Source organism: Oculina patagonica, chromosome 7 (genome assembly GCF_052425735.1).
Source record: "Oculina patagonica isolate OP01 chromosome 7, crgOcupat, whole genome shotgun sequence".
Classification (NCBI taxonomy): domain Eukaryota; kingdom Metazoa; phylum Cnidaria; class Anthozoa; order Scleractinia; family Oculinidae; genus Oculina; species Oculina patagonica.
This window is the reverse complement of record NC_135764.1, coordinates 2,077,374-2,103,759: the sequence shown is the minus strand read 5'-3', so window position 1 is coordinate 2,103,759 and position 26,386 is coordinate 2,077,374. Positions and strand designations below refer to the sequence as shown.

Sequence of the window (26,386 nt, the reverse complement as noted above, 5' to 3'; positions counted from 1 at the left end):
CCCTCGCAAGCTAGCTGGTGTGTTTCATGGTCATTTCATATTCAAATACCTCGTTCCATCTGAACGCTAGTAAACAGTCATAACATGTGGTAGTGTGCTTTAAGCCAAGCGTGATCATTCTGAAATGAAGTTGGTGGCTGACGTTTCGTTTCGGCAACCTAAGCGGGAGTCATCTTCAAAGTCAAGGGCAATGATGACAATGATGGTCATCCACATTTGATACTCGAAAACAAGAAAATCGTTTGGCGTTAACAGGAGTCGGGAATCGCTTCATGATCCTGGTCATTAAAGGTTAACAGCTATGACATAAAACCATGACGCGTTACTAGCTATGACATAAAAAAGCGGAGAAAAAAAGTTAACATCCGATTGCTTTTACTGAGGATTCAGTTCACTACGGATGTACATGCCGTGACTAGCTTCATGAATAAATGTTTGTTAGCAATTAATAATTGTTCACGTCTGTGGTGACACAGACGGGCTCAAATTACAAGATCTCTCTTTCCACAAAGAACTATTGAGATTATTTGCGGCATCGCTGCGCGCGCGCTTCAGATTCTCGCGGAGGGGTAACTGCATGGATGGCAGGCCTTTCAAATGATCTTTAAGGCTTCGTGTGGTAAATCTTCGCTCTAGAGCAAAGCAATCTTTCAGCACGATGCAGACAAGCTTGATTTGGAGTGTGGTTATTTCTCTTGCCCTGCTTGGCAGTAGAGTTTCAGCGCGTGAGTATATACAGTGATTGTTTTGTTATCAGCGATCGTTGCGTGATGGCTGTCTTATGCCCCATATGGTTCAATACCATGAAATCGCTTTTAATATCTCTAAAATGTGGCTAACGTAGAAAGAAGGTGTCTTGTATTAGTCACGTTTATGATGTGTTAACTTCAGTACCTTTTCTAGCACTTGGATTCAATATTAATTTGGCCTTTAATTTCGCTGACTTGATTGTCATGAAATTCCGTATTCGTGTTTATCACGAGTGATAAATGGCGGCTGGTTTACGCTGTCCATGGTACAGTCCTTAGGCTTACTGCATCCTGTTGATGCTTTAATTAACGCCGTGTTACTTTTTCGTTGACGTTGTTCCAATGTACAGCTTTCGTTTGGTTCGATGCTCTGCTTTTTATGTCCGGTGGAAATACATCAATAGCATTCCCCGATAAATGAAAGAACGCTCTTTCTGAATGACGTTTCTGACGATCTAAGTGCATAACATTAAGACATCCAAGGCCCTTGTTCCTTTCAATTTTATTGCAACAAGTCTACAAATGATCTACGTTCGATCGCAAGTGTTGGGCAGACAGTCACGCAAACCAACACTTCCACAGACATTGACTGTTTAGATGTCACGCTAACGTATAGTCTGACCTTTTTCCACTTTCAAAAATGATACCGAAAGCAACAGGTGCAATTATTTTATTCTTCAGGTTTATTCTTTATAACACCATAGAGTCAAACCTATTAGTTTGGGTGTGTATATTGAAGGCTTTCACCAAGACGGTCGTATATTGGAGAATTTCGTCCATTTGATGAATGACAACAATCAGTCCAACCTTTAAAGGAGCTATGCTAGTCATGATATTTATAAGCAACCTTTAACAGTTACTAAAACAAAGCAGTTGAGAGATAAATCGAACTTCTAATCGTAAACGTTTCCAAAAATTTTCGAGATCATTCAACATCTGGTAAAATCTAAAAAAAAAACGGAAGCTAAAGATAATTGAGAAAAATATGTAAAGGGACCCGACCTTTTACAACCTGCAAAATGTTACATGGCTTAATTGTCATTTGATTGCACTTAATAGCTTTTCTTAGCTAGTGACTTCTCTTTTTCGCGATTTGAAGGGTAAAATGTGATCAAATGTTTATTAAAAAAATATTAAGAAAACTTTATTAAACGTGTTAGAACTTTTTTTCAAACAAAGAGTTTCGCACGGATGGAGTCATTCTGCGTTTTTAAACTCGGAATCCGTTTTTTTATGTAAAGCATCTCGTAAACAAGGCAATCAAATTTTCTTTGGCACTTTCGGAGCACGCGAAATTGGCTATCTTTGAGGGGGCTTGTGTCCATATGGGCTTCCAAAAGACTTCCAAAAGTGTATTCCAATCGCCGAGTTGCAGGGTACACCACTAGAAATGACGCACCAGGCGAAAGTGCGGTATGGTAGATAATGGCTGTCTTTTCTTGTATCGTCACCATCATCATCATCATCATCATCATCATCATCATCATCATCATCATCATCATCGTCGTCGTCGTCGTCGTCGTCGTCATCATCATCATTATCATCATTATTAATTTATTATTATTTTTAATTTATTTTTTTAATTCAATCTTTATTTGGTGGATCTCTAAAATACAATAATGGTAGTAATAATTGAAACACATTCTGTTTTCAGGGGCGGATCCAGGAATTTGCAAAGGGGGGTGGCTTCTTACCAATATTTGTGTTACTATATTGTTCAAGCCCCAGTTTTGTCATGGGGGGAGGGGGGGTCTCAGGCTTGTTATTGGCAGTTCTTTGAAAGTGGGAGTGCAAATTAATTTTGGGTTTGAGGCCCATATTACATGGAGCCGTAGGCTCCATCCCCTCTAGGGGGGTCTGGGGGCATGCCCCCTCAGAAAATTTTGAAAAGTTAAAGCCTCTTAGACGTGATTTCCGCGATTCTGAGAAGCTTTATACAGCTGTCAATTAGGTTATTAAACCACTTTTTTCTATGATAATTTGGCAAAACATTCTTTCCTCGGAGAAAAAGTCTAGTTCTTATAAAATGAACAGTGATTTAAATTTAAAGTTTACAGGCCACGAACTTACAGGCAAGAACAGATATGCGGGGTTTTTTGCTCACCCACGTGCGTGGAAATTTTTAGCCCTTGGCAAAGTGGCCTGGGGACAACTTTGGCGAATTTGCTTGCTTGTAAAATCGTTTCAATGCGAAAAAACGGTAAGAAAATTTGCTAAAAACTATGTAAATGGAGAAGAAAATTATTCCAGCAAGGCTAAATCAACTCTTGAAAGCTAAAAGGAATCTAATTTTTGAAAATTATACACACATGTTTTGTTACATTAAGGCAGAAGTTCGTAAAACAGGCTGTCGAAAATCTCCTATCTTGGAAAAATGGCCGTCCTTAATTCTGAACGGCCGCCTGACTATGAAAGGTGGATGAACATTGTCCTTTTTTTCTATTTTAATATGATTATTTCATTTTTCTGGTGGATCAAGGGGGGTGGCTAGCCACCCAATCCACCCCCCCTGGATCCGCCCCTGGTTTTAAATGCTTATTTACATATTCCAATTCATAAAATGTTAACTTCATTCACGTACGAATCTAAAATTTAAGTATTACATAAATTCGAGTCCATAAAATTTCTACTAAAAAGCAACAAATGAATAGCTCTCTCTCTGTTATTATTAATCTATTATTATGATTATAGTTAAGTGATTATTTTTTTATTTAGTTATTTCTCTATTTATTTATTTATTCCTACAGAGGACCCAAACTGTAAGATTGATTTGGCCTTAGTTGTGGATGCCTCAGGCAGCGTTAGAGATGACTGGAATGTTCTGTTAAAATTTCTTGCTGATGTCGCAGTGAAAATCAACCCTGGTCCAGATGGCACTCATATTGGTATGGTCCAATTTGGAGACAATGCGGAAAAAATTTTCGATTTTACAGAATTTGATAAAGAGACTTACAGTTTAGATGAAGTTGTAAGAAAGATGACATCGATCGCAAGGCCACTTTCCAGTGAGCGCACTTTTATTAACAGGGGTCTTCGCCTCGCAAATCAAGAAGTGTTTCGGGAAGAATTTGGAATGAGACCAGACGTAAAACAAGTAGGTTTTTCTATATACCGTAAAATTCCGGTTATAAGCCCTCTCGACTAAGGCCCCCCGGATATAGGCACATCTACCTGGAAAAAAAAAAAAAAACAACATTCGATTATAAGTACCCCGGATATAAGCCCCCCCCCCCCCCTCCTCTGCCGAATGACAGTACTAAACAGGGCTAAATGTTGCTTTATTATGCGATCAACACTCCCGTGGCTCGTTTCGAAATGTTTTTTTATTCCGCTTATAAGCCCTCCCGGATATAAGCCCCTCCGCCTATAAGCCCAATTATGATCTCTGAGTGTCAGTCCATAGCATCGCAATAGTGATGGAAGTGGAAAATTTTACGAAAACTCGACCCGAGTCTTTCCGACTGCTAAGAGGTATCCGGAGTTCTAAGGTCCAAGTCCTCCACCATGCCCCTCCGGGTCACGATTTGTAAATAGCCAACTAGTAAATAGCTTGTTCCGGGATCTCTGTAGTTGGAGAAGAGCGAAAAATCTTTTCCAAAGATTAACGAAATTTGCCGAAGATTTCCGAAATTGTTCAGAAGATTCTTCAACTTCGAATCGTTAAGCATTAAAAACTCGTCTGCAAACATGACGTCATCGATATCTTCACGATAATTCCTAGTGAAAGAAATCCTTGCAATAGCTGATTCCCTCTATAGCGTGCGCCTGCAGGGAATCACGGTAGTTGTATTTATCAATTCATGCGCGAGACTCAGCAACGATGCACGTTGCTGAGTCTCGCGCAAGTTTTGATGAATACAACTACCGTGATTCCCTGCAGGCGTGCGCTATAGAGGGAATCGGGTATTCAACAAATTTTGGCCTTAAAATGTTATGTAGATATTTCTATTGCAGTTAAATTGCATGAAAATGCTTAAAAATCTTACCTTCAGAGTAAAATTAGCAGAGAATTTTCTTATTTAAAAGCTACGTTTTAGGTTTTTTGGAGGAAGGTTCGAGCAACGTTTTGGATTCTGGAGCAAATTGCAAGCAACTTTTTAGGAAATTTTAAGCAACCTTTTGGGAACTGAAATTTCGGACATCTTTGGCAGCCCTAGTCGGTACCGTACTTTTATTTATTGGCCTCCCTTCTCCAAGACAGTGTTTAGTTGTAATTGTGACACCCATTGCGGGACCGTGTGTGATTTAAAATACTTTTTCTCAAGGTGACGCTGCTGATAACAGATGGAGGACAAACCAGAATCACAAACCCCACAGAACCCAACCCTGTACAAGTGTCACAATTTATGAAAAATAGAGGAATCACCATCACTGCTTTGGGTATTGGTTCTGCCGACCCCATAGAGTTGTGGAAGTATGTCTCGAATGTAGCTGACGCTGTGTTCGCGCCTGAAGGTTTTGATCAACTGGCCAGCAAAGTTGTTGATGTCAGTGAAATCCTTTGCCCAAGTAAGTTAAGAACAGACGCCTATCAACAGATGTCAACAACTACCGGCACCTTACAAACGACTTATTCACGACGTAAACAGAAGCGACAAACGAACCGCCAACAGAACGACTTAATTTGACTAACAATAGACGGAACAGAACGACTTAATTAGACTAACAATAGACGGATCGAAACTGACCAATTACTGATGACAAACTTTACACGAGACTTACAGCCAATAACATCACGGCTTAACTGACCAATCAGCTTCAACGGACCAGACTTATAACATCATCGACTGACAACAACTTTTCACTTGACTCTGAAGATGACTTCCGCTCAGGTTGTCGAAACGTCAGTCACCAACAACAGTTCTTCTCAGAACTACTCTCACCCGGACGATCACACTATACGAACTAAGTTATATGTTCATAGCACAGTATATTAAATAATAATAATAATAATAATAATAATAATAATAATAATAATAATAATAATAATAATAATAATAATAATAATAATAATAATAACCTTTATTTACCCTCGGCAGTATTTATAGCACAAAGGCTAGTGGGGCCGAGCAAATGAAAGAAACAAATAAATCAAATAAACATAACAACGTTAAGAATCCCAGATGGCCGGAGGCAAACCAGCTGGCTATTTACAAGCGTGGTCGAGAATCTGAACTTGGGACTACCAAGAACAAATCCAGCTAGCGGCTAGGGCGGGACTTGAACCCGGGAACTCCGCATTGCAAGTCCAACGCTCTAACCGCTCGGCCACGCTGCCTCCAAATTTCATAACTCCAAGAAACCATGAATACCTTAAGGTAACTAACAATAGTAACCTTAACGTACGTATCATTTTGTTTATTTTGACCATTTCCCGAAGATCTCTGAGGAAATGTTGTTAAAAAGGACATTTGAACGTTTCCCAAGATAACCGAATATTACCGAGGATTTCCAAAGTTCCCGAAGACTTTTGAGGAAGATCCGAATATGTTTCAACTATACGCCAACACATTTAAGTTAGAGTCTAACACGGCACCAAATATAATTAGAAGTCACCGGTATCACTACAGCAGAGCTATCGTAATTTTACGTGTTTTCAATTACGGTTTTTCTCAGGGCTGGAAATCCTTGTAAAACACTGTAGTCTTTAAGGTCGCGCAGGACCCTTGAGATCATTTTGTATGTATTTATTTAAAGAGTATGCACGAACTGCGACGACTGAAGCCGACAACAAACGAAATATTCATGCCAATGTTTTTCTTAAAGTTCTTTGTACAAGTAATTACACGGTATTGTTCTCAGCTTTGCGTACCGTGCGCTGAAACAAAGCGAATTATCATAATTAGATTCACAGCTGCGAATATAGCACACATCGGTTTGTAAACATCGACTCGGAAGGTCTTCGGAAGCGGATAATCCTGCAATTTTGTGTCCAAGTTTTCTTCGCCGATATAGAATTTCAGGAGTTGATTCGCGAGGAACATGAACTTGGAGAACTCTATTGTGTTATGACAAGAGCGAATTTTGAAATTTCGTTCTCAAAATAAAGATAGCACGTTTCAAAGTTTAGATTTCACATTTTTACTCTCTTAGAAGCAGATAACTTCTAGCAGTTTTTGAAATCGAAAATTTCGTTCTTGTCATAACACAAAAGAGGTTATGATTCATCACTAGGTTATATAATCATTTTATTCGGTGCGCAGTTGTAGCCGAAAACTTGGACACAAAATCGCATTATCTGCCGTTAAACTTTTAAGAGCCTGTAACATTACAGTAAACGGTCATCTCTCAGTAAAATGACAATCATGATCTAATTCCATCATCCCTTAATATCCTTGATAAATTTTAGAGGAATCGATGTTCAAAATGTAGCGAATTAAAGCTTTACAAGATAGCACACCGTCGAGAAATTTGGCTAATGAATTTATTAATGAGCAAGGGTCCTGCGCGACCTTAAAAGTCTTCTTAAATTTAGTGTGGCTAAAAGTACCTTGTTTCCACATGTCTACAGAGAAAGAAAACGTGCAGGTTCGCGTTTGTTATGTCATTATATCTATTATTATTCAGCACATGCAGTTGCTCTCTTCTTCTACCATACTACCTCTCGGTCTTGTCTTTGAGCTTTGGTCGGGACAACTTTAATTGAAATAAAGTAGAACCCCGGTAACTCGAACTCTGGAGGGAAAGGAAAAACAGTTCGAGTTAGCGGGGTTTAGAGTTATCGGGGTCGATAGAATATTCAATTTTCCAAGTTATTATTTGATAGTTTACTTATTTTTAACACTTCAGTACGCAGTACAGTGCAAATTGAACTTATCTCTTCAGAAACTCTAACACAATCATACATTCTTATAATAAAAGTGAAAAATGGCTGTCAAATACGTGATCTGTTCATTGCTCTAATCAATGGGCTACCGTGGCGAGTTGCAAGAACCAGAATTCGAGTTATCGGTGTAAATCTGACCCAAATTTTGATCAAGGGAAAAGAAATTTAGTTCGAGTTAGCGGGGTTTTCGAGTTATCCGAGTTCGAGTTAACCGAGTAAAAATGACTAAAAAGTGGGGTCAAATCCAAGGGAAATGAAAGTTAGTTTGAGTTAGCGGGGTTATTCGAGTTATCCGAGTTCGAGTTAACCGAGTAAAAATGACTAAAAAGTGGGGTCAAATCCAAGGGAAATGAAAGTTAGTTTGAGTTAGCGGGGTTATTCGAGTTATCCGAGTTCGAGTTAACCGAGTAAAAATGACTAAAAAGTGGGGTCAAATCCAAGGGAAATGAAAGTTAGTTTGAGTTAGCGGGGTTATTCGAGTTATCCGAGTTCGAGTTAACCGAGTAAAAATGACTAAAAAGTGGGGTCAAATCCAAGGAAAATGAAAGTTAGTTTGAGTTAGCGGGGTTATTCGAGTTATCCGAGTTCGAGTTATCGGGGTTCTACTTTAGCTGTAAACCGTGAATGACACTAACGATGTTGATGCGTTTGTTCACAGCTCCTACTACCACTCGACCGCCCACAACGACTCCACTGCCAACGACTACTCCAGATCCTACAACTACCACCGCTCCACCTACCACGACCACTGCTCCGCCTACGACTACCCCTCCGCCTACGACGACGGAACCTCCCATTCTTCCGCCACAAAGGGTAAGTGTACATTGTAAAATTCATTAACTATTCATGAGGGTGCAAACCAATCCCAGCACAGTATTCAGATCACATGTACACAACTGTAAACCCCAATACAAATCAAACAAGAGAATTAACTTTTGATACAAACTCCTGCTCAGCTAATTAGTATGAATTAACTTTTGATACAGATCTCTTCTGATTCACATAACAATACTTTGCATTCAATTTATTGTTTTCATTTCACAAGTAGAATAAAATATTCGCGTCCGATCTGTATGGCCATTTACAATGGCTCGCCTAACGGCTCGCCACTGTAAATGCCCATACAGATCTCCCGCTCATATTTTATCTACTACTTAAAGGAGCTATGTCACGAGAATTTCGCAGTCTTTTGGTCTAAACTATTCTAAAATTCAGTGGCGGATCTAAGGGAGGGGCTGGGGGGCCCGGGCCTCCACCTTATTTTTAGGCCCGTAGGGCCGAAAAAAATATATTTTTGAGAGAGACCCCCTCTTATTGCACGGTCTGGATGATCGGTCTGGATCCGCTACTGAAATTAGTAGGGGGAAAAAAAAAAAAAAAAAAAAAAAAAACAAACCACCACCCCATAACCCTCTTAATAGACAACTTAACTCAATAAACCATTATCTTTGAACATCTAAAGGAAAAGATAACCTTAATATGCGGATAAAAATCAAGCTACGACTTTTAAAATCGATTTGTTGAACACGCTCGGAAACAACCTGAAAAAGTAAGCCTTACTTTTTCATGATGTATCCGTTTCCATCCGAGCCATCAGGCAGCCAGAAATGATTGTTTACAAGTTCAGTGCTCTAATATGACTTACTTTGACTTACATCCTAAGTCTCCTCTGGGAGAATAGGGTCATAAGTGTTCTAATATAGCAATTTTTAATAAAAATGGACTATTACTGGTCTTTAGGTTTCCTGCGACACAAATATAAATTTTGGATCTTCAAAAATCTGGTAATATCCGTGACATAGTCTCTTTAATCTTTACTTTTCCAATATAGCACGGGAGCAGTGTTTGATCCAAGCTCGATGAAGCGAAGTTCTAGTGCAAATACAAAACTTGAAACCAGATACGTAGCTCAAAGTGATGAAAATAAACCAATGAAATTCTTTCTGAGCGTTAGCCTTAGAGAAGAAAATAAGAGGACCACACAACACGTCCCACAAGGACAGAATATTTTTACCTCGGTGAGATTGCTCAACTGACTGAGCAACGAGGCCAGACGTACACTAGTCGCCCTTGACTCATGTACTAAAGTAGCAAGGGTGCAACTGTAATTCTAGTGCAGTCAGACCATTCTCTGAACATGAAGCATTATAACAACACACAACAATTCGAGTGAGACTATTTTTTTTTTGCTGCGAACCGTAATCATCATTTTACTCAACTGAGCGCCAAGCGAATTCTCTCAACTAGTACTAAATAAAGTGTATAGACACCAGTGATGAGTATTTGTAAGTTGATATTAGTATGAACGGTTGTTGCCTTTTTTCTTGGAAAGTTAAAATAATCTACTTACGTTTAAAGTTCAAGTATAGTAAGATAAATCAAGTGACTTTAATCCTAAGATGAATGGCTCTATGCAAAATGGGCAGTTTTATACCTTCTTTTTGCACGGTTCCCCGTGACTCATAATTGCACATAGTGTTGACTAAATGATAATACAATGGTTATTGTCTTGATGTTTGACTGTACAAAGTTCAGCTTAGATAGTTTATTTATTTATTCAGATTTGCCAAACAATGAATATTTACAATTAATATTTGTTGTTGTTGTTTGCTTCTTTGTTTTGTCTTATTTATACTTTAGGTCGGCCCACCGGGTGACCCGGGACCGAAAGGCGAAAAGGTATGTAGACAGACAGACAGACAGACAGACAGACAAAGACAGACAGAAAGACAGACAGACAGACAGACAACAAACAGATAGACAGACAGACAGACAGACAGACAGATAGACAGACAGACAAACAGACAGACAGACAGACAGACAGACAGACAGACAGACAGACAGACAGACAGACAGACAGACAGACAGACAGACAGACAGACAGACAGACAGACAGACAGACAGACAGACAGACAGACAGACAGACAGACAGACAGACAGACAGGACAGACACAGACAGACAGACAGACAGACAGACAGACAAACACAGACAGATCGATACGATGACAACTTTACTTCCGACACCAAAATTTTAAGCCTAATCTTGGCTTGGTTCTGTTGACATCAGTCTTAAGGCCCACTTGCTATTTCCACTGCGTGTTTAAACCTGCTGCGATTTCAGTGCGATTCGGTTGTGATTTCAGCGTTATCTTGCAGGTGATTTCGAACTCAGGACAAAAAAAAAACATCATCCTTGTTTATGACCGTGTGCATGCGCTGACAAAACCCTCTGTTATTAGCTTTTCACGCCTTACAGAAATTCATGGATATCGCACTGAAAATTGTAGCTCAAAATTGCACCGATATTACCTGTGCAAAATTATGAAAGTCATCGGCTTCAAAAACAGTGTCTTCGAAACTTCAAAATCATTGTCTTTTGCGGACAATTTGCCTCTGGTGCTGATTTCTCTCTGGGGCCGGGGGGAAGGTAAAAGTGATAGCAGACTGTGTATAATGGATCTGCGTTTCTTGCTTTTAGGGAGATAAAGGGCCAGTTGGACCAGACGGCCCGAAAGGCGATCGAGGCGCTGAAGTAAGTACTATGTTTTAATTTGACAATGTCGTATGGAATTAACCGTGAATAGCCATCAGAGTTTGCGGTCAATAGTCAACATAGCCTCCTTCACAGATGTTCTCTGGGCTCGTCACGCGTTCTCTTGGGGGACAAAACGCCTGATGAACCCTAAAAACGTCTGCGAAGGAGACTATAGTCAACAGAAATAGTTTTTACTTCAGTCGCACCTAGCAAAAGTGTTCTGTAAAGGGTTTCTGCTCGCTGGAAAAGACGTCGGAGTTGCTGGAAGATTAATATTTGTCAGCTTAGATAATATTTCTTGTGTCAAAAAGTGTTACGTGGTTGACATAGTCTTTAGATATTGTGGTAGGTGTCTTTGAAATTAAATCTAGCCGCTTGCGCCCCCTCTCTCCCATTTGACCTTTGTGAGCTCAGAGAAATTCGATAAACAGCTTTCCTTATAATACTTTATGTTGTTCTTTTAGGGCATTCTGGGACCAGCAGGACCAAAGGGAACTAAAGGCGTTCAGGGACGTCCGGGTTCCCCTGGACCCCCAGGGTCATTGGTCAACATCACCAATGGTGGACCATTTCCGCAGCCACTACCGCCACCAATAGTTGAGTGACCAATCAACTGTTACTCGTCATTTCTTGGTTATCTGCTGTATTGTCTGTTAACATAAACTCATAAGGGGTTGAAACGTGTAACGCGCGTTCACAGCGTTTGAACTTTCAGATTTACCAAGTACCATATTTGGAAACACAAAGAGTTTGCACGCGAATGCGCCATACACTTAATGACACACGCAACAACGTTAACATTTTCGGTTTTGCAGTGAGTTACTTAAATTCTAACCCATTTTTACCCCCCCCCCTCACCCCGCATATTTTGGTTTGGGGGAAAAAAAAATTTCTCCTCGTAAGTTTTTACGCAAGAGGGTGATAAAGAACTTGTAAAGTTGGTAAAGCACCGTAGTTGTTTATGTGAATAGTGGTCACCTATAAATTATGACGTCCCATCACGACAAAATGACGATTCGCTATTTCTTAGATAAACTTTTCACAACTGTTGAAAAATTGCCAAGTATTTATAGTGAAAGGTCAGAAATAACATAGGAATCAAGACTGTGCGTAAAGATACAGGATGAAACATAATGAATATTACTAAGCCGACAGCAAATCAAAACTGGGTAATTCCAAATTTTGGAGTGGTGGTTGCCTAGAAAATTCCAAGGCAAAAAAATTTGACACATCAAAATTCATTCCCTGATTAAGTGTACCAAAGATAAAAAATTTCTATTAATTCGAAATAAGCGCAAGACTTTTCTTCTATTATCCCAGGCCAACTAGAGTTAATGATCGACATCTATATTTCGCAGTTTTTAGTGAAAACGTTGAATATTTCTCTTTGCGTTTCAGAGCAACAAAGGTCCAAGCGTGGGCTACATGGAAGTGAAAGGCGCACCTGGCGATCCGGTAAAATGTCATCCTTGTCAGTTAGCTAACCTGTAATACTTAACTTTGTTAAGCCTGGAAACTTTGGTAGTTTTTATCCGCACCCTTTGAGGCATTGAAACACACAAAAAATTTATTTTAAGGGCTTGGCGAGTTAGTTACTTATGGCGGCGTATGATTTGTATGTCATAAATCCTCCATTTTCAATTTCTATCACCAAAAAAGTATTTGGTTTATCGAATTGCTTTTTTTATCTATACATGGAGTCGTCGGAATACGTTACTTTTTTATGAAGCCACCTTGTTAATACGTCCAATGGCAACATGTTGGGATCCTAAGATAATTTTCAACTGAATTAAAAGAACTAACAAAAGCAGTCTGCGTACATCAGCTTTTTAGTGGTACATACACTGCCGTGCAATATTTCTTGTATGTTGTTTGCAACTTCTTATACGTTTAATCGGGCGGGCTTACGGTTCGTATTTTATACGACCCAATTGCTGGCCTGACTATTAAGACATGAGCACTGCACATTATTTCAAAAAGGGTTTTTTTTTCTTTTCAGGGACCTGCTGGCAGAATTGGTGTTTCGGGAAGAAGAGGCCCTGACGTAAGTCCAAACGACAACACTTTCACTTGCAGTCCGACGTTGCGGGTTTTATCGCCCCCCAAAACTGCTATTTTAACATAATTTATTTGCAGTTTTATCCCTCGTGTTTTTTATGAAGTGCTTTAAGTGTTTACCATCCTTCTCGTCTTGTAGCCTTTTAAATTCAACAAAATAAAACTCGTGCGTTTCATTTTGGTTTTAAATTAAATTGTCTTTTTTTAATCGTCCCTGGCCTTGCACAAGACTAGTACTCAACTGTGTCTCATTCGTTTCCATCGCACTAAGGTATTTACATGAAAAGAGGATGATCCTAGTACTAGGATCATCCGAGCGCCATATGATTTCAGCTTTCAGTTTACATTTTACATTTTCTCATGAAGCACCATCCCAGTTCAGAACATTTTCGTGAAATGACCGGCGGCATTGCATACCTAAGCTACATGTACCTCCACCCCAAGTTACATAATCTTGTGTATTTTATGTACAGTCACTCAGAAAATGCAATTGTTTTTATTAATGATATTTTTATTCTAATTTGCTACAGGGAGAAAATGGAATGCCCGGACCAATGGGGGAAGAGGGTTCACCAGGTGAACGGGTAGGTAAAACAGAAAATATGCGATGGAAATGTTAGTGCAATGTAAACTGCTGTGCATTTTTCGGACTAAGGGGTTGGGCCAGTTGTTCAAAGCACGATTAAGCTAATCCAGGATTAGCATGAAATTTGATTTCAATTTTATTACATTTTATTGAGGTTTTCTGTTAATACTTTCTGTCCCCCAGTTTTGACGTGGACCAATCTCACCAAACGTTAACTACGGAAAACCCTTTAAAACAAGAGAAATTATAACCTCGATTATCTTTTAATTCTGGGTTAGCGTTGATCGCCTTTGGTAGAAGATAAAAATGTAAGCCATTGATAAACACTTTTGTAACACTTCAATTGCAAGGTGACTAGATGACTTCTCATTTAAAATATCAGGCCATTTGTCAGTTGTCATTTTAAATTTTGATTGGGTGGCAATTGTTGCCAGGTTATCAGTAAAAGTTATGGCCAATTTTTGCCGCCTGCCAGCTGCAATCGTGTCTTGCAACAGTTGTTAATTAAAATTTCTGACCGTATGAAGCTGTAGTTAGAGAAGTAAAATGTCGGTCAGTTTGGCAATAAGTAAAGACACGGCATACACATAGGCGGCGGAGCAGGGGGGTGGGAAAGGGGGTTTTGGTCCGGCGCCAAACATCTTCGAAACTTTCCTGGAAGTCTTCGGAAAACTTCGTTTATCTTCGAAAAAAGTTCTGCAGTTAGAAAATGAAAAGTTACTCCAAATATGAAAACCTGCCGAAGCATTTTTGGCACAGTCTTACCCCCCCCCCCCCCCCCCCCCGACGCTCCAAAATGCTCCGCCGCCTCTGAGTTACATAACTGTATGAGAGCACAATTTTACTGTCTATTAAAATTATTTTGCTCATTTGCAGTTATTATTGAACACCCTACAAACCCTACATTGCAATGTTGATGTTTGAAGGTTATCTTTGCTAAGTGGTTTAAAGTTTCAAGTGTCCATTGGATCATATTAACTTGTGTCTTTTGCCTTTAGGGATCACCCGGAATGTCAGGCCCACCAGGGAGACCTGGACGTCGTGGAGAGGACGTAAGTTACCGTTTGCTTTTAACTTCTTCAATCTCATCATAGCAAGGGCACTAACAACGATTGACTAAATTTGTTATCTTGTTCGGGTCTTCTTTAAATCTTGGAGAGCGGGATTAGACGCTTTAGATTTTTATAGCCATGGGTGACATCTATAATATTTCATTAATTTTATTAATTTATTTATTTATTTATTACAATTTATGGCTAAGGCTAAGGCTAAGAAAAACAAGGCCAAAGGATGAACTACAAAAGAGTCAAGGACCCCATATTAAAGCAGATCACCTAAGATACTAAGATAAAAATACAAAAAAGAAAGTGAAATTATAATAGTAATAAATAAGTAAACAAGAATCTATCACACATTAACATAGAAAAACCGCCTAACAAGACCTAACAAAACAAGTTCCTTTCTGTGTAGCTGCTGATGGCTAGTGCATCATTTACTAGTTTGTTCGAAGGAATGTTAAGTGCCCCTATCCTTATAGGCAACCATGTTCTTTAAGCGCCCTCTCTTTATCCTTCACACCCTCTCCCACCCACAGTTTACACCCCGGGCACTAAAGCCAATCATAAAGACGTATATTTTTATTTGAACTTGTCAGGGAGGGCCAGGAGCCCCTGGGGAAGCCGGAGAAACTGGACCAGCCGGCGAAACGGTGAGTTAAGCTAATTGCATTAAACAACAAAATAAGCATTTGTGGATGAAAGGCAGGTGGCTAAGGCATCAGTGGGTCCGAGTGGTTAAGGCACTGCTTTTTCATGTCACATGGTTCAAGGCCTTTATCCTACCACAGGTTGGATTTGTTCTTGGCTTTCCCCTATTCCTCCAAATTGTCCGCCACGCCGCGCCGAGTCAACAGTTGTGGAGCTAATTGGTTGTCCTCCTACCAGTCGGGATTCTCATTTATGTGTGACGTGATGTTTAGATGATGATGATGATGATGATGATGATGATGTGGCTTTTATATAGCACATTTTGATACTATCTAATGTGTTTTACAACACTTTACGAGGGTCTTTGACCAGACTGCATTAAGTAGTTTAGAGAGCTCGAGAAAAGGGGAATTTTTGCAGATGCCCCAATGCAATTTCGGAACAACGCCAGGCCACAGCAGAACTCCGGTCCATGCCCTAGTCTTTGCGATAAGTGTGTGGTTTCTTTAAAGTTCCCTTCTGACCATAACACTGAAGATGCAGGAGAAGGGTTTTACGGTTTATCGTCCGTATCCGAGAAGAATGCCTAGCCATTTAAACTATTTGAAATATATTTTAAGTGGTTAGACATTGTCGTGTATTGTTTCACATGTACAAGGTCCCAAGCTGCATCTAAACAGTGTTGCTTTACCTCCTTAGGGTCCTCGGGGAGCGTCTGGTATGCCAGGACTGCGAGGTATCAAGGGAGACATGGTAGGAAGCTTTACAGTGTGTCTACTTGATCCGGGAGACTTGGAACAAGAATTAACCAATCAAAACGTTAATCGAAAACAAAGTTTGGAGACCTTAATTTCGTAAAGGAACCAGTAACGTTGAAGAATGCAAACAGTAGTTCTACTACAAGATTTGAAACCCAACAAATTTTCGGAAAGATGGGGACGTCTAAAGAAACTTTGAAAACTCAGTTTTGATTGGTTAGTTTTGATCCTAACTTTTCGGCGGTTCTCAGCTCAATGATTTTGATTTGGACGTTTGGACAAAATGAGTTTTCAAGCTACCTTTTTCGTGTAGAAATTAATAACTATAGAAATTAATAACTATAGCTAATTATCATGGTAATATCATAGGTGACAAATTACTCCTTAATTTTGGCGCGAAATTTTAACGCTGATTTATAATTTCACATGTGAAATTATAAAATTGCCATGGCAACGTAGTTAGCGGCAAGATGGCGTCCGTAATAAAAGATGTTTTAAAGCTTAAACTTTGTACATTTTCGCTTGAATTTCATCTTAGCCAGCTAGCCTAGGCCATGTAATAAAACTTTTGATGATATTTTATATTTCAAACGTCAAAACGCCTTCTAGACTTAAGCCAATTACATAAATGTCATCGAGCGGATTTTTGAGCGTTTTACACGAGCACCGTTTTCAGTTCATTCAAGACCAAGTACGGTCATAATGTGAGTAATAATTGACAGTTCATTCATCTCTGAAACTTTTTGTCAACAGCAAAAAGCAATCTCTAAAAGGTTTTCTTCAAAGACAAAAAAACTTGCGAACTTGAGCAGAATTTATGCTTTCAACTTTTCAAAGCTCGGAGTTCGCGATGCAATATACCAGTCAAGAACCTACGATTGCAAGCCTTATTTGTCACCTTTGATATTAAAATGTAATCAAATGGTATACTCGTGAAATTAGTAAATAATTTCACGCGCGTTTTGTCAAAATGCTAATAATTTTATTATTAGCATTTTGACAAAACGCGCGTGAAATTATTTCCTAATTTCACTCATCACTATTTGATTACCAATACTAATTCGCCGTAAGGGATTGGATCTGTAGATCTGTAGATAGAGGAGTGGAGTGAAACAAGTAACGTAATGTTGTCTTATGCAAAGCTTCCAAAGAGGAGTGTCCGTATTTTGAAGGTGTCCTTCTGCTAAAGATAGAAATAACATATAAAAACGAATTCTGGTTTCTGTTGGAAAAAGTGAACTGTCTGCAATACACAAGTGTCCGTATTATGTAAGTATCGGCAAGGGGAGATTCGGCGACATCTGATTTACTAATATAAAACACACAAAAGGAAAACTAACTTTAAGAATTAACTTTCTTTAGGGAGATCAAGGCGAATCGGGACAAAAAGGGGATCCTGGACAGCAAGGAGCCGAGGTATGAATTCAATTATTGTCCCTGTTTTCACCGGTTTAACAAAAACGTTTAGAGCAGAGTCATCATTCTGGCCAAGTTGGCTCTTACAGCCGACTAGTGACTAGGATTGTCGATTCTCTGTGGATGAGACACTAGTCCAAAAACACAGCACAGCGACCCCAGCAAAGCGCTCGAACCAGGACTTCTTGTTTCAGCTGAGTTCAACACAAACCATTAGGCTACAGAGCCTCGCACAGAAATCGCAGTCACACGATTTCTAGTACTAAGATTACTAACACGATTGCGAGAGTAATTTTACGTAAATTTCTCAACTGATTTCAAATCTTTTAACTTGTCAAATAGAATGTTTAAAAAGGCAGCATGTTTTCACCACTGTAGATTGGTCTTAATAAGTTTAACTTTGTCTCTTTTTTTAGGGGGATCATGGTCAGCCCGGAAGCTCTGGTCGCGATGCAAGGCCTGTATGTTGCTTACAGCCAGTCCGTGTGACTGTTGCTTTTAATTAACTGTCTTTTCACTCATTTTTTTTAAAATTACAGGTCACGACACGATTATTGTTTAACTGCGTATTGTTTCTCCCCAGGGTCAACCCGGTCCAAGAGGAAGACCTGGTAGCCCTGGAGAACCAGGAGTAGTTGTAAGCAAAATAATGTTACTAAATTAAGGGTGTTGAAATAATCGAGTACATACACTGTTTGACACAACCTGTAGTATTTTTTCAAGATTGACTTTTACAGGGGTTCAACATGGCAAATTGTTTTTCATTTTTTCCCGCCAAACTGCTTACCTGAAATTTGCAAACAAGACTTTACATAAGCATACGTACGAAAGACGAGAGCATTAATAATAGGAGATACAATTGATGAGAAATAATTATTATACCTTTCATATTTTTTAATGATATTTAAATTACGTAGAAGAAAAGATTTGTGAAAAATTTGACTATAAAACGTTGCGATAAAATAGAAAATGTTAAAACCATCTTGGTTTAAAAAGTTTTAAAAAAGGCGACGACGTTTCGACGTTGGCTTAACGCCATTATTATGATTGTAAATGCATGATTCCTAAGAGACCCGAATAAAAGGTAAAAAATGTCACGATGATGTAATACGGTATTTGCACGGAGTCACGTAAAGAGTTTGGCGCGAATAGAGTCTTTCTGAGTATTTAGCTCAGGGTTCAATTCCCGAATGAACAACATCTCGAAAATTAAACAATCGAACATTGATTTGCATTTTTTTCAAAACAGAGAATTGTTTCTCGTCCAAATCAGCCTTTGATAGCCCATGTTCCTCCAGGTGCTCCCCGATTGCAGAGCTTTGTGTTCGTTGATGCGTTGGTGCAAATGTCGGGTGGTGTACCCGACGTAATCTGCACAGATTACATTCAAATTTGTAAACGAACCACCAATTTTCGTTTAGGGCGAGAACCTGGCTATTCTTTTTGCTCTGGAAAACAGGTTTTATTTGAACGCCGATGTTGGCGCTCATATTTTGTAATTGGACAAGATTGTTTGGACGGAGATTGTTTATTCGCGTCCCCCAGGAATGTTCTAATACATTTACAGTCGTACCTAGTTTTATTCATTTTTGACTTGATAATGACGTTAAGCGAACGTCGAAACGTTGTCGCCTTTTATAAAACTTTTTAAACCAAGATGGTTTTAACGTTTTCTATTTTATCGCAATGTTTTATAGTCAGATAGTTAAATTACCATTATAATAGTTTACACAGGTGTTATTAGTTCATTGCTCTAACTCTTCCATTCTTTTTTCCCCAGGGTAGAGTGGGTCCTAGAGGCAAACCAGGCCGGGAAGGCCCAGCAGTATGTGTGAATCCTTAATGTCGTTTTGAACTATTTTATAAGTCGCCCGTACACAGAGGCCACCCTTGACGGTGCAAAGCTACTTTTGTTAATTTCTTCCTATCCTGCCTTTTTTATATTTTAAGCCCTAAAATTACAATATATTGATATGCAGTCAACTCCCGCCTTTCGGACACCTCGCTATTACGGACACCCCTTATTACGGACAGGACTTTAAGTCCCGGCGAATTAGAATTACTGAAAATAACTCCAGCTACTACGGACTTTCTCTATTGCGAACACCAAATTGTGGTCCCGAAGGTGTCCGTTATAGTGAGAGTTGACTGTAAGCGTAACCGACAACAAAGAGTAGTTTTGAGCTATGTAGTCCTCATTGCCCATGAAAGTTGATTCCATGTTCTCTTTTCATATCTCTCAACGGAAACTTGCAAGGTTACTACATCGTTTTAGAGACAATTTTTAAGCGTGACAAGTGGCGGTCATGTATAACATCCACTAAGAGATCGCTTGGTAATTTTGCATTTTGTATTTAAGGGATTACCCGGAGAATCAGGAGAACAGGGAACACCCGGAATAGCCGGGGCTAAGGGAGATACAGGACCACAGGGGCGCCCGGGTCCAATAGGTCGCAACGGAGAAAGTGGCCCTGAGGGGGAGACTGGACGCGTCGGAGATCCAGGAAGACCCGGCCTCCCAGGTGAGGAGGGGAGACCTGGGCTCAAGGGTAACATGGTAGGTGATTCATTGTAAGAAACAAAAAGTGAACAGAAATAATTGAAAAGGAAAATAAGCCCAGGGTACTTTATGTGAGCCATATTTCTAAAATTCTAATTCGGTACACACAAGGAATGTTACCTCACAATAAAAGCTCGACATAAAATCATTCACAAAACTGTACTGGCTGTCTTAAACTCGAAAGAGTAAGCTTATATGTATTACCATTGTCTCAAACAAAATTATGAATCGCTTAATCGATATCGTGTTTTCCTTCCATCTTTACATGTTTTTTTTAGCTATAATTAATTAATTAATTTATATAAAAAGTATTTCAGTTACTGAGCATATCGTTTTTTCTTCAGGGTGGTATGGGACCTATGGGTCTTTCTGGTCCTCGCGGCAACAAAGGCAGAGAGGTAGGATACATATTTTATAAAGGATATATGTCGAAAGGTTTTTAGGAGTAGCATTTACTGAATACAGAAACTAACAAGGCCTAATTCGAGTAAATAAGGAAGCAAGCAAGAAGCCACTCACCCCCCCCCCCCAACCAACCAACCATCTACCCACCCACCCACCCACCTGCCCAACCAACCAATCAGCCGACCGACCGACCGACCTAAAGAAGGAACTAAGGATAGAACTAATGGAGAGACGAAAAAATATTAAGTAAAACGAATTAAATAACCAAACGTGTAAAGCCAATTACTGTTCTTTATGATCGAACTTTTAAAAGTTTCTTAATGTACTGTTTTTAAGCGCAAGATACGTATCCTGTAATTTTTGTAATAACTTATCTTTGTAGTAAGATATTAGTTAAACCGTGCTATTCTCACAGGGTATTCCCGGCCAGCCTGGTCGCGAGGGGGAGCGTGGAGATAGAGTGAGTATTAATTACTGTTACTGTTGAACTTGTACGCAGCCTGTTTGCTCTTATTCTTTCTCGCCATAGAGCGGTTTTCACTTGAGTGTCGAAAGTAAATTGCGTTTGCATTGGTTTTGCATTACTACGCTTATTGATTGGCTTAAAAATCTCGCGCCACTTTCTCAGCCAATCAGAGCTAAAACCAAAACCAATCGTGACTCGCTCGCGCACGTTTTCCCGCGCTTCATGCCAGCTACATGTATTTGCTTCGAGTTTTGATTGGTTCACTGGATTGTCTGTGTTCTTTGTTATTGGCCAGAGTAATTACTTTGCTTTTGGTTTTACGACACTCAATTGAAAACTGCTCTAACAACAGTGTTGTGTTAGCGTTCTTTAATTAAAAATCAACGATGACGAAGTCAACTGATCAAATGCAATAGACTAGGGCTAACATTCAACTAAAGCATTGAATATGAAATCCCGCTTAACTTTTTATTTGTTGTAAAGACCCGAACTAAGGCTTTGAAAATGAAATCGCACTAAACTCTTTATTCATACTTGTGAAGACGCGAACCAACGCTTTGAACATTAAATCCCGATCAGGATAACAAACTTTTCAGGCTCAAGGCAGCTTTTATATTTGCCCCACCAGCCACTCGAGAGAAACTATTTGCACTGAACAAACTATACAAGTACCACCTCTCCTGGGTAAAATTTGTTTACCCTTCGGTCTTCTGATCGTTCAAATCTCCCGCTCGTATGGTAATTAAAACTTTCATAATCTACCGCGAGTATTTAGAAGCTAGTACCGCCATTGTTCCAAAATGGCCATATAGGGTTATTTTTCAGGTCGTAAAACAAAGCCTATTGTTACCGAAGTTGAGCCACTTTTCTTGATACGAATGGGACTTGGCTGATACTCAAAATTGGTCAAAATTTGTCAGCTGAACTGCAACTTGGATCAGAGATCTGCAAAAGTTACTGATAGCCGAGAAATGGCCTAAAATTTTCAACTGATAGCTGAGAAAACGCCGAAACAGAATTGATAGTTGAGATTCCCCCCCCCCCCCCCCCTCACATTCAGATTTTGGCATCTTCGGTGCCGAGGCCGATGTCACCGTCGCAGTTGGCGTCGACATCTTTTTTGTCTTTAGAAGCAAGGGCACATTGTCTGCTTTACAGTCGACATTTGATGCAAAGTATCAGTACTAATTGCAAATTAGAAAGGGATAAATGTGTTTTACTGTTTATCTAAACAGGGTAAACATGGACTTTCTGGTTTAAGAGGAGCTACGGGATCGAAAGGTGACCAGGTGGGACTAAAGTTTTGAATAAGAATGTGTTTGTCAAACTAGGAGTAATATTACTGCAAGTAACGCTAGCCTTCGCACCTTCTTGTTCAATCTTTGCTTTTTTTTTAAATTTTGTTGCTACTTTCGTTTACCGTTTATTGTGCTCTACACCATGTTTCATTGATCCGCCGTCCTTCACAAGCGGTTTTCGCCTCTCCCAACTCCTTCCACACGCCCCTTTCTAGCAATGTCGGCCATCCTTACTAATCGGCTCCTACTTTATTTCTTTTTGCAAAACGTTTTCCTCGTTAGCATTAACAAAGTGCCATTAGATATAACTGATGCGGCATTAAGTAGGATAGGTAGGAAAAATCTTTTCCTATCCGTTCATAATAACACCCTTACGGTTCCTGTTGCTGAGTTTGTTGTATGTTACGTTTAGATACTGATAGCTTCTTTATTTTTCAAAGGGCAGGAAAGGACAGATAGGAAGACCTGGTCCGTTTGGCAGCATGGGAAAGCGAGTAAATAGAAGGATTTTTTTTGCTAATAACACGAATTTGCATTCTTGCAAATTATATTGCAAGATATTAGAGTATTTCCTAAACGCGTTCACTGCCACCATCAAATGTTCTAATGCAGCTTTTGAATGACTGTTTAGATGAAACCCTACTGGATGACCAGTCGGACAATTTAGTAGATCTTTCACAGTGACCATGTTGCACAAGGTGGTAGCTAGGGAATAGATCTACAGCGAGCTAAATATATCTTACTCTAACGCGAATATTATGGAAAAATAATTTATGTAGACCACTAAACAGTTAGTACACGCAAATGAAAGTCATATTTGAAACTGCGTCGTTTAATAGCGATAGTTTTCTTACCGTCTCCGATTAGCTTTAATCCTTTAGCGTCTTCGGAAGATAGCCCCGCGTTCAAAGCAACCGAAACCATCAGGCAAAAAGGATAGTTGCTCTCTCAGGTTGTTCAGTAGTTAGCATGTTTGATCGCATTGCTATATTTCATTCAACAATTGCATAATCAGTTCAATAGGCCATTTCCGAGTTACCCTTTGCCTCTGTTTCAAAACGAATCTACGTGCGAAACCATTCAAATGAAAATGAGTTTGATTTGCATGAAAATGGTCATGAAGGTAAAACTCATTTTCATATGGATGGTTTCGCACTTAGACTCGTTATGAAACAGAGGCGAAAGGTAACTCGGAAATGGCCTATTTATTGTCACTTTCTGTTTCAAGGGCACTTCTGGAGTACCGGGCGCAGTTGGTAAAACTGGAGAGACTGGACCGAGCGTAAGAATAACTTCTGTCAACAGCTAAGTAGAGTATTTCGTAAATGGGTTTGGCAGCTATTATACGAACATCAAAAACGCTCTGAGACATAATAACTATTTAAAGTGGCTATGAGCCACTAAACTCGGAAAAGTTATTATGAAACAAGAATCGAAAACAACAAACTGACAAGGAGAGATTTGCTAAAACAAATGTTAGTTTAGTTTCATTGTCATCTAGCTGCTCATCGAGAGCAGGCCGAAAGGGCCGAAAGAGATTCCCCCCCGTTTAAAATTTTTTTTTTTTTTTTATTTTTCCTTTTTTTTTTTGAAGGTTAGGCAAAATAATAATATCATTAGAAAAATTAAGTTTTGGTCTATTTCAAGAAAACTGACATTAATACAATATTTCGGCTGGTAGTTAAGCATGCATGTACCGTATTTTTTCGGCTATAAGCCGAGACCCTAGACTTTTAGTTTTTGGAACCAGTTAGACTCTGACAAAAAAATAAACCCAAATCACTCGGCTGTAAGCCGAGACCTGATTTTTCCTTCAAACTATAAAACAATCCTCGTGCAGCGAATCAACATATTCGTTAAATCACAACTATGTAATTGAAAAACAACAAATCACTGATAAAGAATGAATTTATTAATAGAACCGTACACAAGCGTGACAAAACATTCACCTGAGTTCAGAATCCCATCTCCTTTTTAACTGATTTAGCCGACCTTCGGCCGGCTAAATCAGTTAAAAAGGCGCTTAAAACGGCCCGCGCAGGCGAAGAAATGCAACAATTGAGTCGATAAACGTTTCATTCAACTTCATTGAGATATTTAGAGCGAAATGTAGTTTAGATATTTAATTTCCAGAGCTTTATTTCAGTAGCCCTTATAGATTTCAAAATTTCTTTTGTTCGTCTCATGTCAACAACAATAATTAACTACGAACACATAGGGTGGTCTGCCTGTGCTCAAACAATCACGCATTCTTCCGAAAAGCAGTTATCGATCATCATGCCAAAAGCTACTGGTTTTCAAAGAACTAAACCTTCAAATTGAAAGTTGTCGCCGAGGTAGAGACAGTTCAGAACAACTGCAAAATCGCCAGAGAATACGGGATGTTTGATGATGATTTAGTGAATCTTCAGATGCTAGCGAAAAGATCAAGCAGATCAAGCGGGTGAACTTTAAATGTCATCAAAACGAAACATGTGCTGTTACCAGTATTTGTCGAGTATCCTCAATCCAATCAAACTCTTCTGAAGTGGTTTCTTTTAGCAGAGACCGTGAGAGAAGTCGTGGTATTTTAAGTTCTCGCTTTTGAACAAAAATATTACATGCAGCCGATTTCTGCAGGATCGTGTTACAATGTTTAACAACCGCGTGGGAACGAACGCTTCTGATTGGCCAGTTTCTGGTGTCGCGACAACAAGTCAAATAGATCGATTCCTTCTTGACCCTCCTTCTCTTGAAAAGTCACGTTAGCAGTGATTCTGCTAGACTACGAGCAGTCCCTATTTTTTCGCAGAGTCCATCGAGTTTGAAGCGAAATTTTTTTTCGAACTCTGCGAAAAAATAGGGACTGCTCGTAGTCTATGATTCTGCAAATTAACTAAACTTAAAGAAAGAAACAGAAGGAAAGGAACAGAAACAGTCTCAGGCAGAAATAATAATTGTAGAAGAGATTGCGACGAAAAAAATTGGGTCTCCAGGGTCTCGGCTTATTTCCGAGTGTTCGGTTTTTTTGTCGGAGTCTAACTGTTTCTAAAAACCAAACGTTTAGAGTCTCGGCTTAAAGCTGAATAAATACGGTATTTAAAGAAAACTGGCATTAATACAATATTTCGGCTGGTAATTAGGCATGTTAATATTATTCAACTTAACTAGAAATGTAGGTTATCAGAGGACAGGTCTAATTCTTTAGAGGCCGTAAAACACTTGCACGTATTGCGTGCCTATGTTTACAGGAATCGAGTGAAGGATGGAAGGAGTGAATTCACTTCGCCCACTACAACTCTTTTCCGAGTTAAAAATGAATATTTGACAGGGTACAATACATTATCTTTATAACACTTGCTAAAGAAGCACACTGAAGGCATAGTTACGTTATAAAGGTTTTGCATGAAGAAGATAATTCATTTGATACAAACATACAATATGCTTTCGACCGGAGTCCACTAATGTGCTCCTGCTTCCATATGAATGTTTCTCTCTTACGTAAGTGATCTATTACGTGCACAGGGCAAACGAGGAGCGGTCGGATATCCTGGCGCATCGGGAAGAAGTGGAAACAAGGTACTGCGGTAATATTGTAAAGTTGTATATAATTGTGAGCTATGAACTTTGAAGATGCAAACCAGAAAAAGTACGTAGTCGTAATGGGATTTTTTTTTAAACTGAATGAAACATCATTGAAAATAATAGTTATGAACATATAAAAACAACAAAGGAGTAATAAAAACATGAAAATAAACGAGGATGATTTTGACTGACGGAGATCGCGACGGATTACGAGTGACAATCTTGAAAAAACATTGCCATTAATTTTCAAGATGCGTTGTCCATAATGTAGCAACTTTAACATATAGGTAACATCATTTCTTTCCAAGTCACATCCTGTTCTCGTTAAAACAATCCATTATTAACGTTCTTTTGTTGTTGTTGCAATTTTAGGGAGATTCTGGAGTTCCAGGAATACCGGGGATTCCAGGACCAAAAGGAGATTTGGTAAGGAACCCGGACTAGACATTTGCACAAGTT

General features: G+C 39.3%; 1 protein-coding gene across 2 annotated transcripts in view; it reads left to right on the top strand.

The window, feature by feature from the left end:
- Positions 1-507: 507 nt before the first annotated feature.
- Positions 508-26,386, top strand: part of LOC144661312 (uncharacterized) — a 52,440-nt gene continuing 26,561 nt past the window's right edge. For both annotated transcript variants that reach the window (XM_078522030.1, XM_078522031.1), the window contains exons 1-25: positions 508-725; positions 3,497-3,843; positions 5,015-5,258; positions 8,234-8,388; positions 10,216-10,254; positions 11,054-11,107; positions 11,575-11,706; positions 12,509-12,565; positions 13,110-13,154; positions 13,699-13,752; positions 14,753-14,806; positions 15,409-15,462; positions 16,160-16,213; positions 17,581-17,634; positions 18,051-18,095; positions 18,218-18,271; positions 19,415-19,459; positions 19,994-20,191; positions 20,539-20,592; positions 21,015-21,059; positions 22,301-22,354; positions 22,804-22,857; positions 23,592-23,645; positions 25,868-25,921; positions 26,300-26,353. In XM_078522030.1, the coding sequence (XP_078378156.1) occupies positions 659-725; positions 3,497-3,843; positions 5,015-5,258; positions 8,234-8,388; positions 10,216-10,254; positions 11,054-11,107; positions 11,575-11,706; positions 12,509-12,565; positions 13,110-13,154; positions 13,699-13,752; positions 14,753-14,806; positions 15,409-15,462; positions 16,160-16,213; positions 17,581-17,634; positions 18,051-18,095; positions 18,218-18,271; positions 19,415-19,459; positions 19,994-20,191; positions 20,539-20,592; positions 21,015-21,059; positions 22,301-22,354; positions 22,804-22,857; positions 23,592-23,645; positions 25,868-25,921; positions 26,300-26,353 (2,121 nt within the window). In that variant the 5' untranslated portion in view covers positions 508-658. The remainder of the gene's footprint in view (positions 726-3,496; positions 3,844-5,014; positions 5,259-8,233; positions 8,389-10,215; positions 10,255-11,053; positions 11,108-11,574; positions 11,707-12,508; positions 12,566-13,109; positions 13,155-13,698; positions 13,753-14,752; positions 14,807-15,408; positions 15,463-16,159; positions 16,214-17,580; positions 17,635-18,050; positions 18,096-18,217; positions 18,272-19,414; positions 19,460-19,993; positions 20,192-20,538; positions 20,593-21,014; positions 21,060-22,300; positions 22,355-22,803; positions 22,858-23,591; positions 23,646-25,867; positions 25,922-26,299; positions 26,354-26,386) is intronic.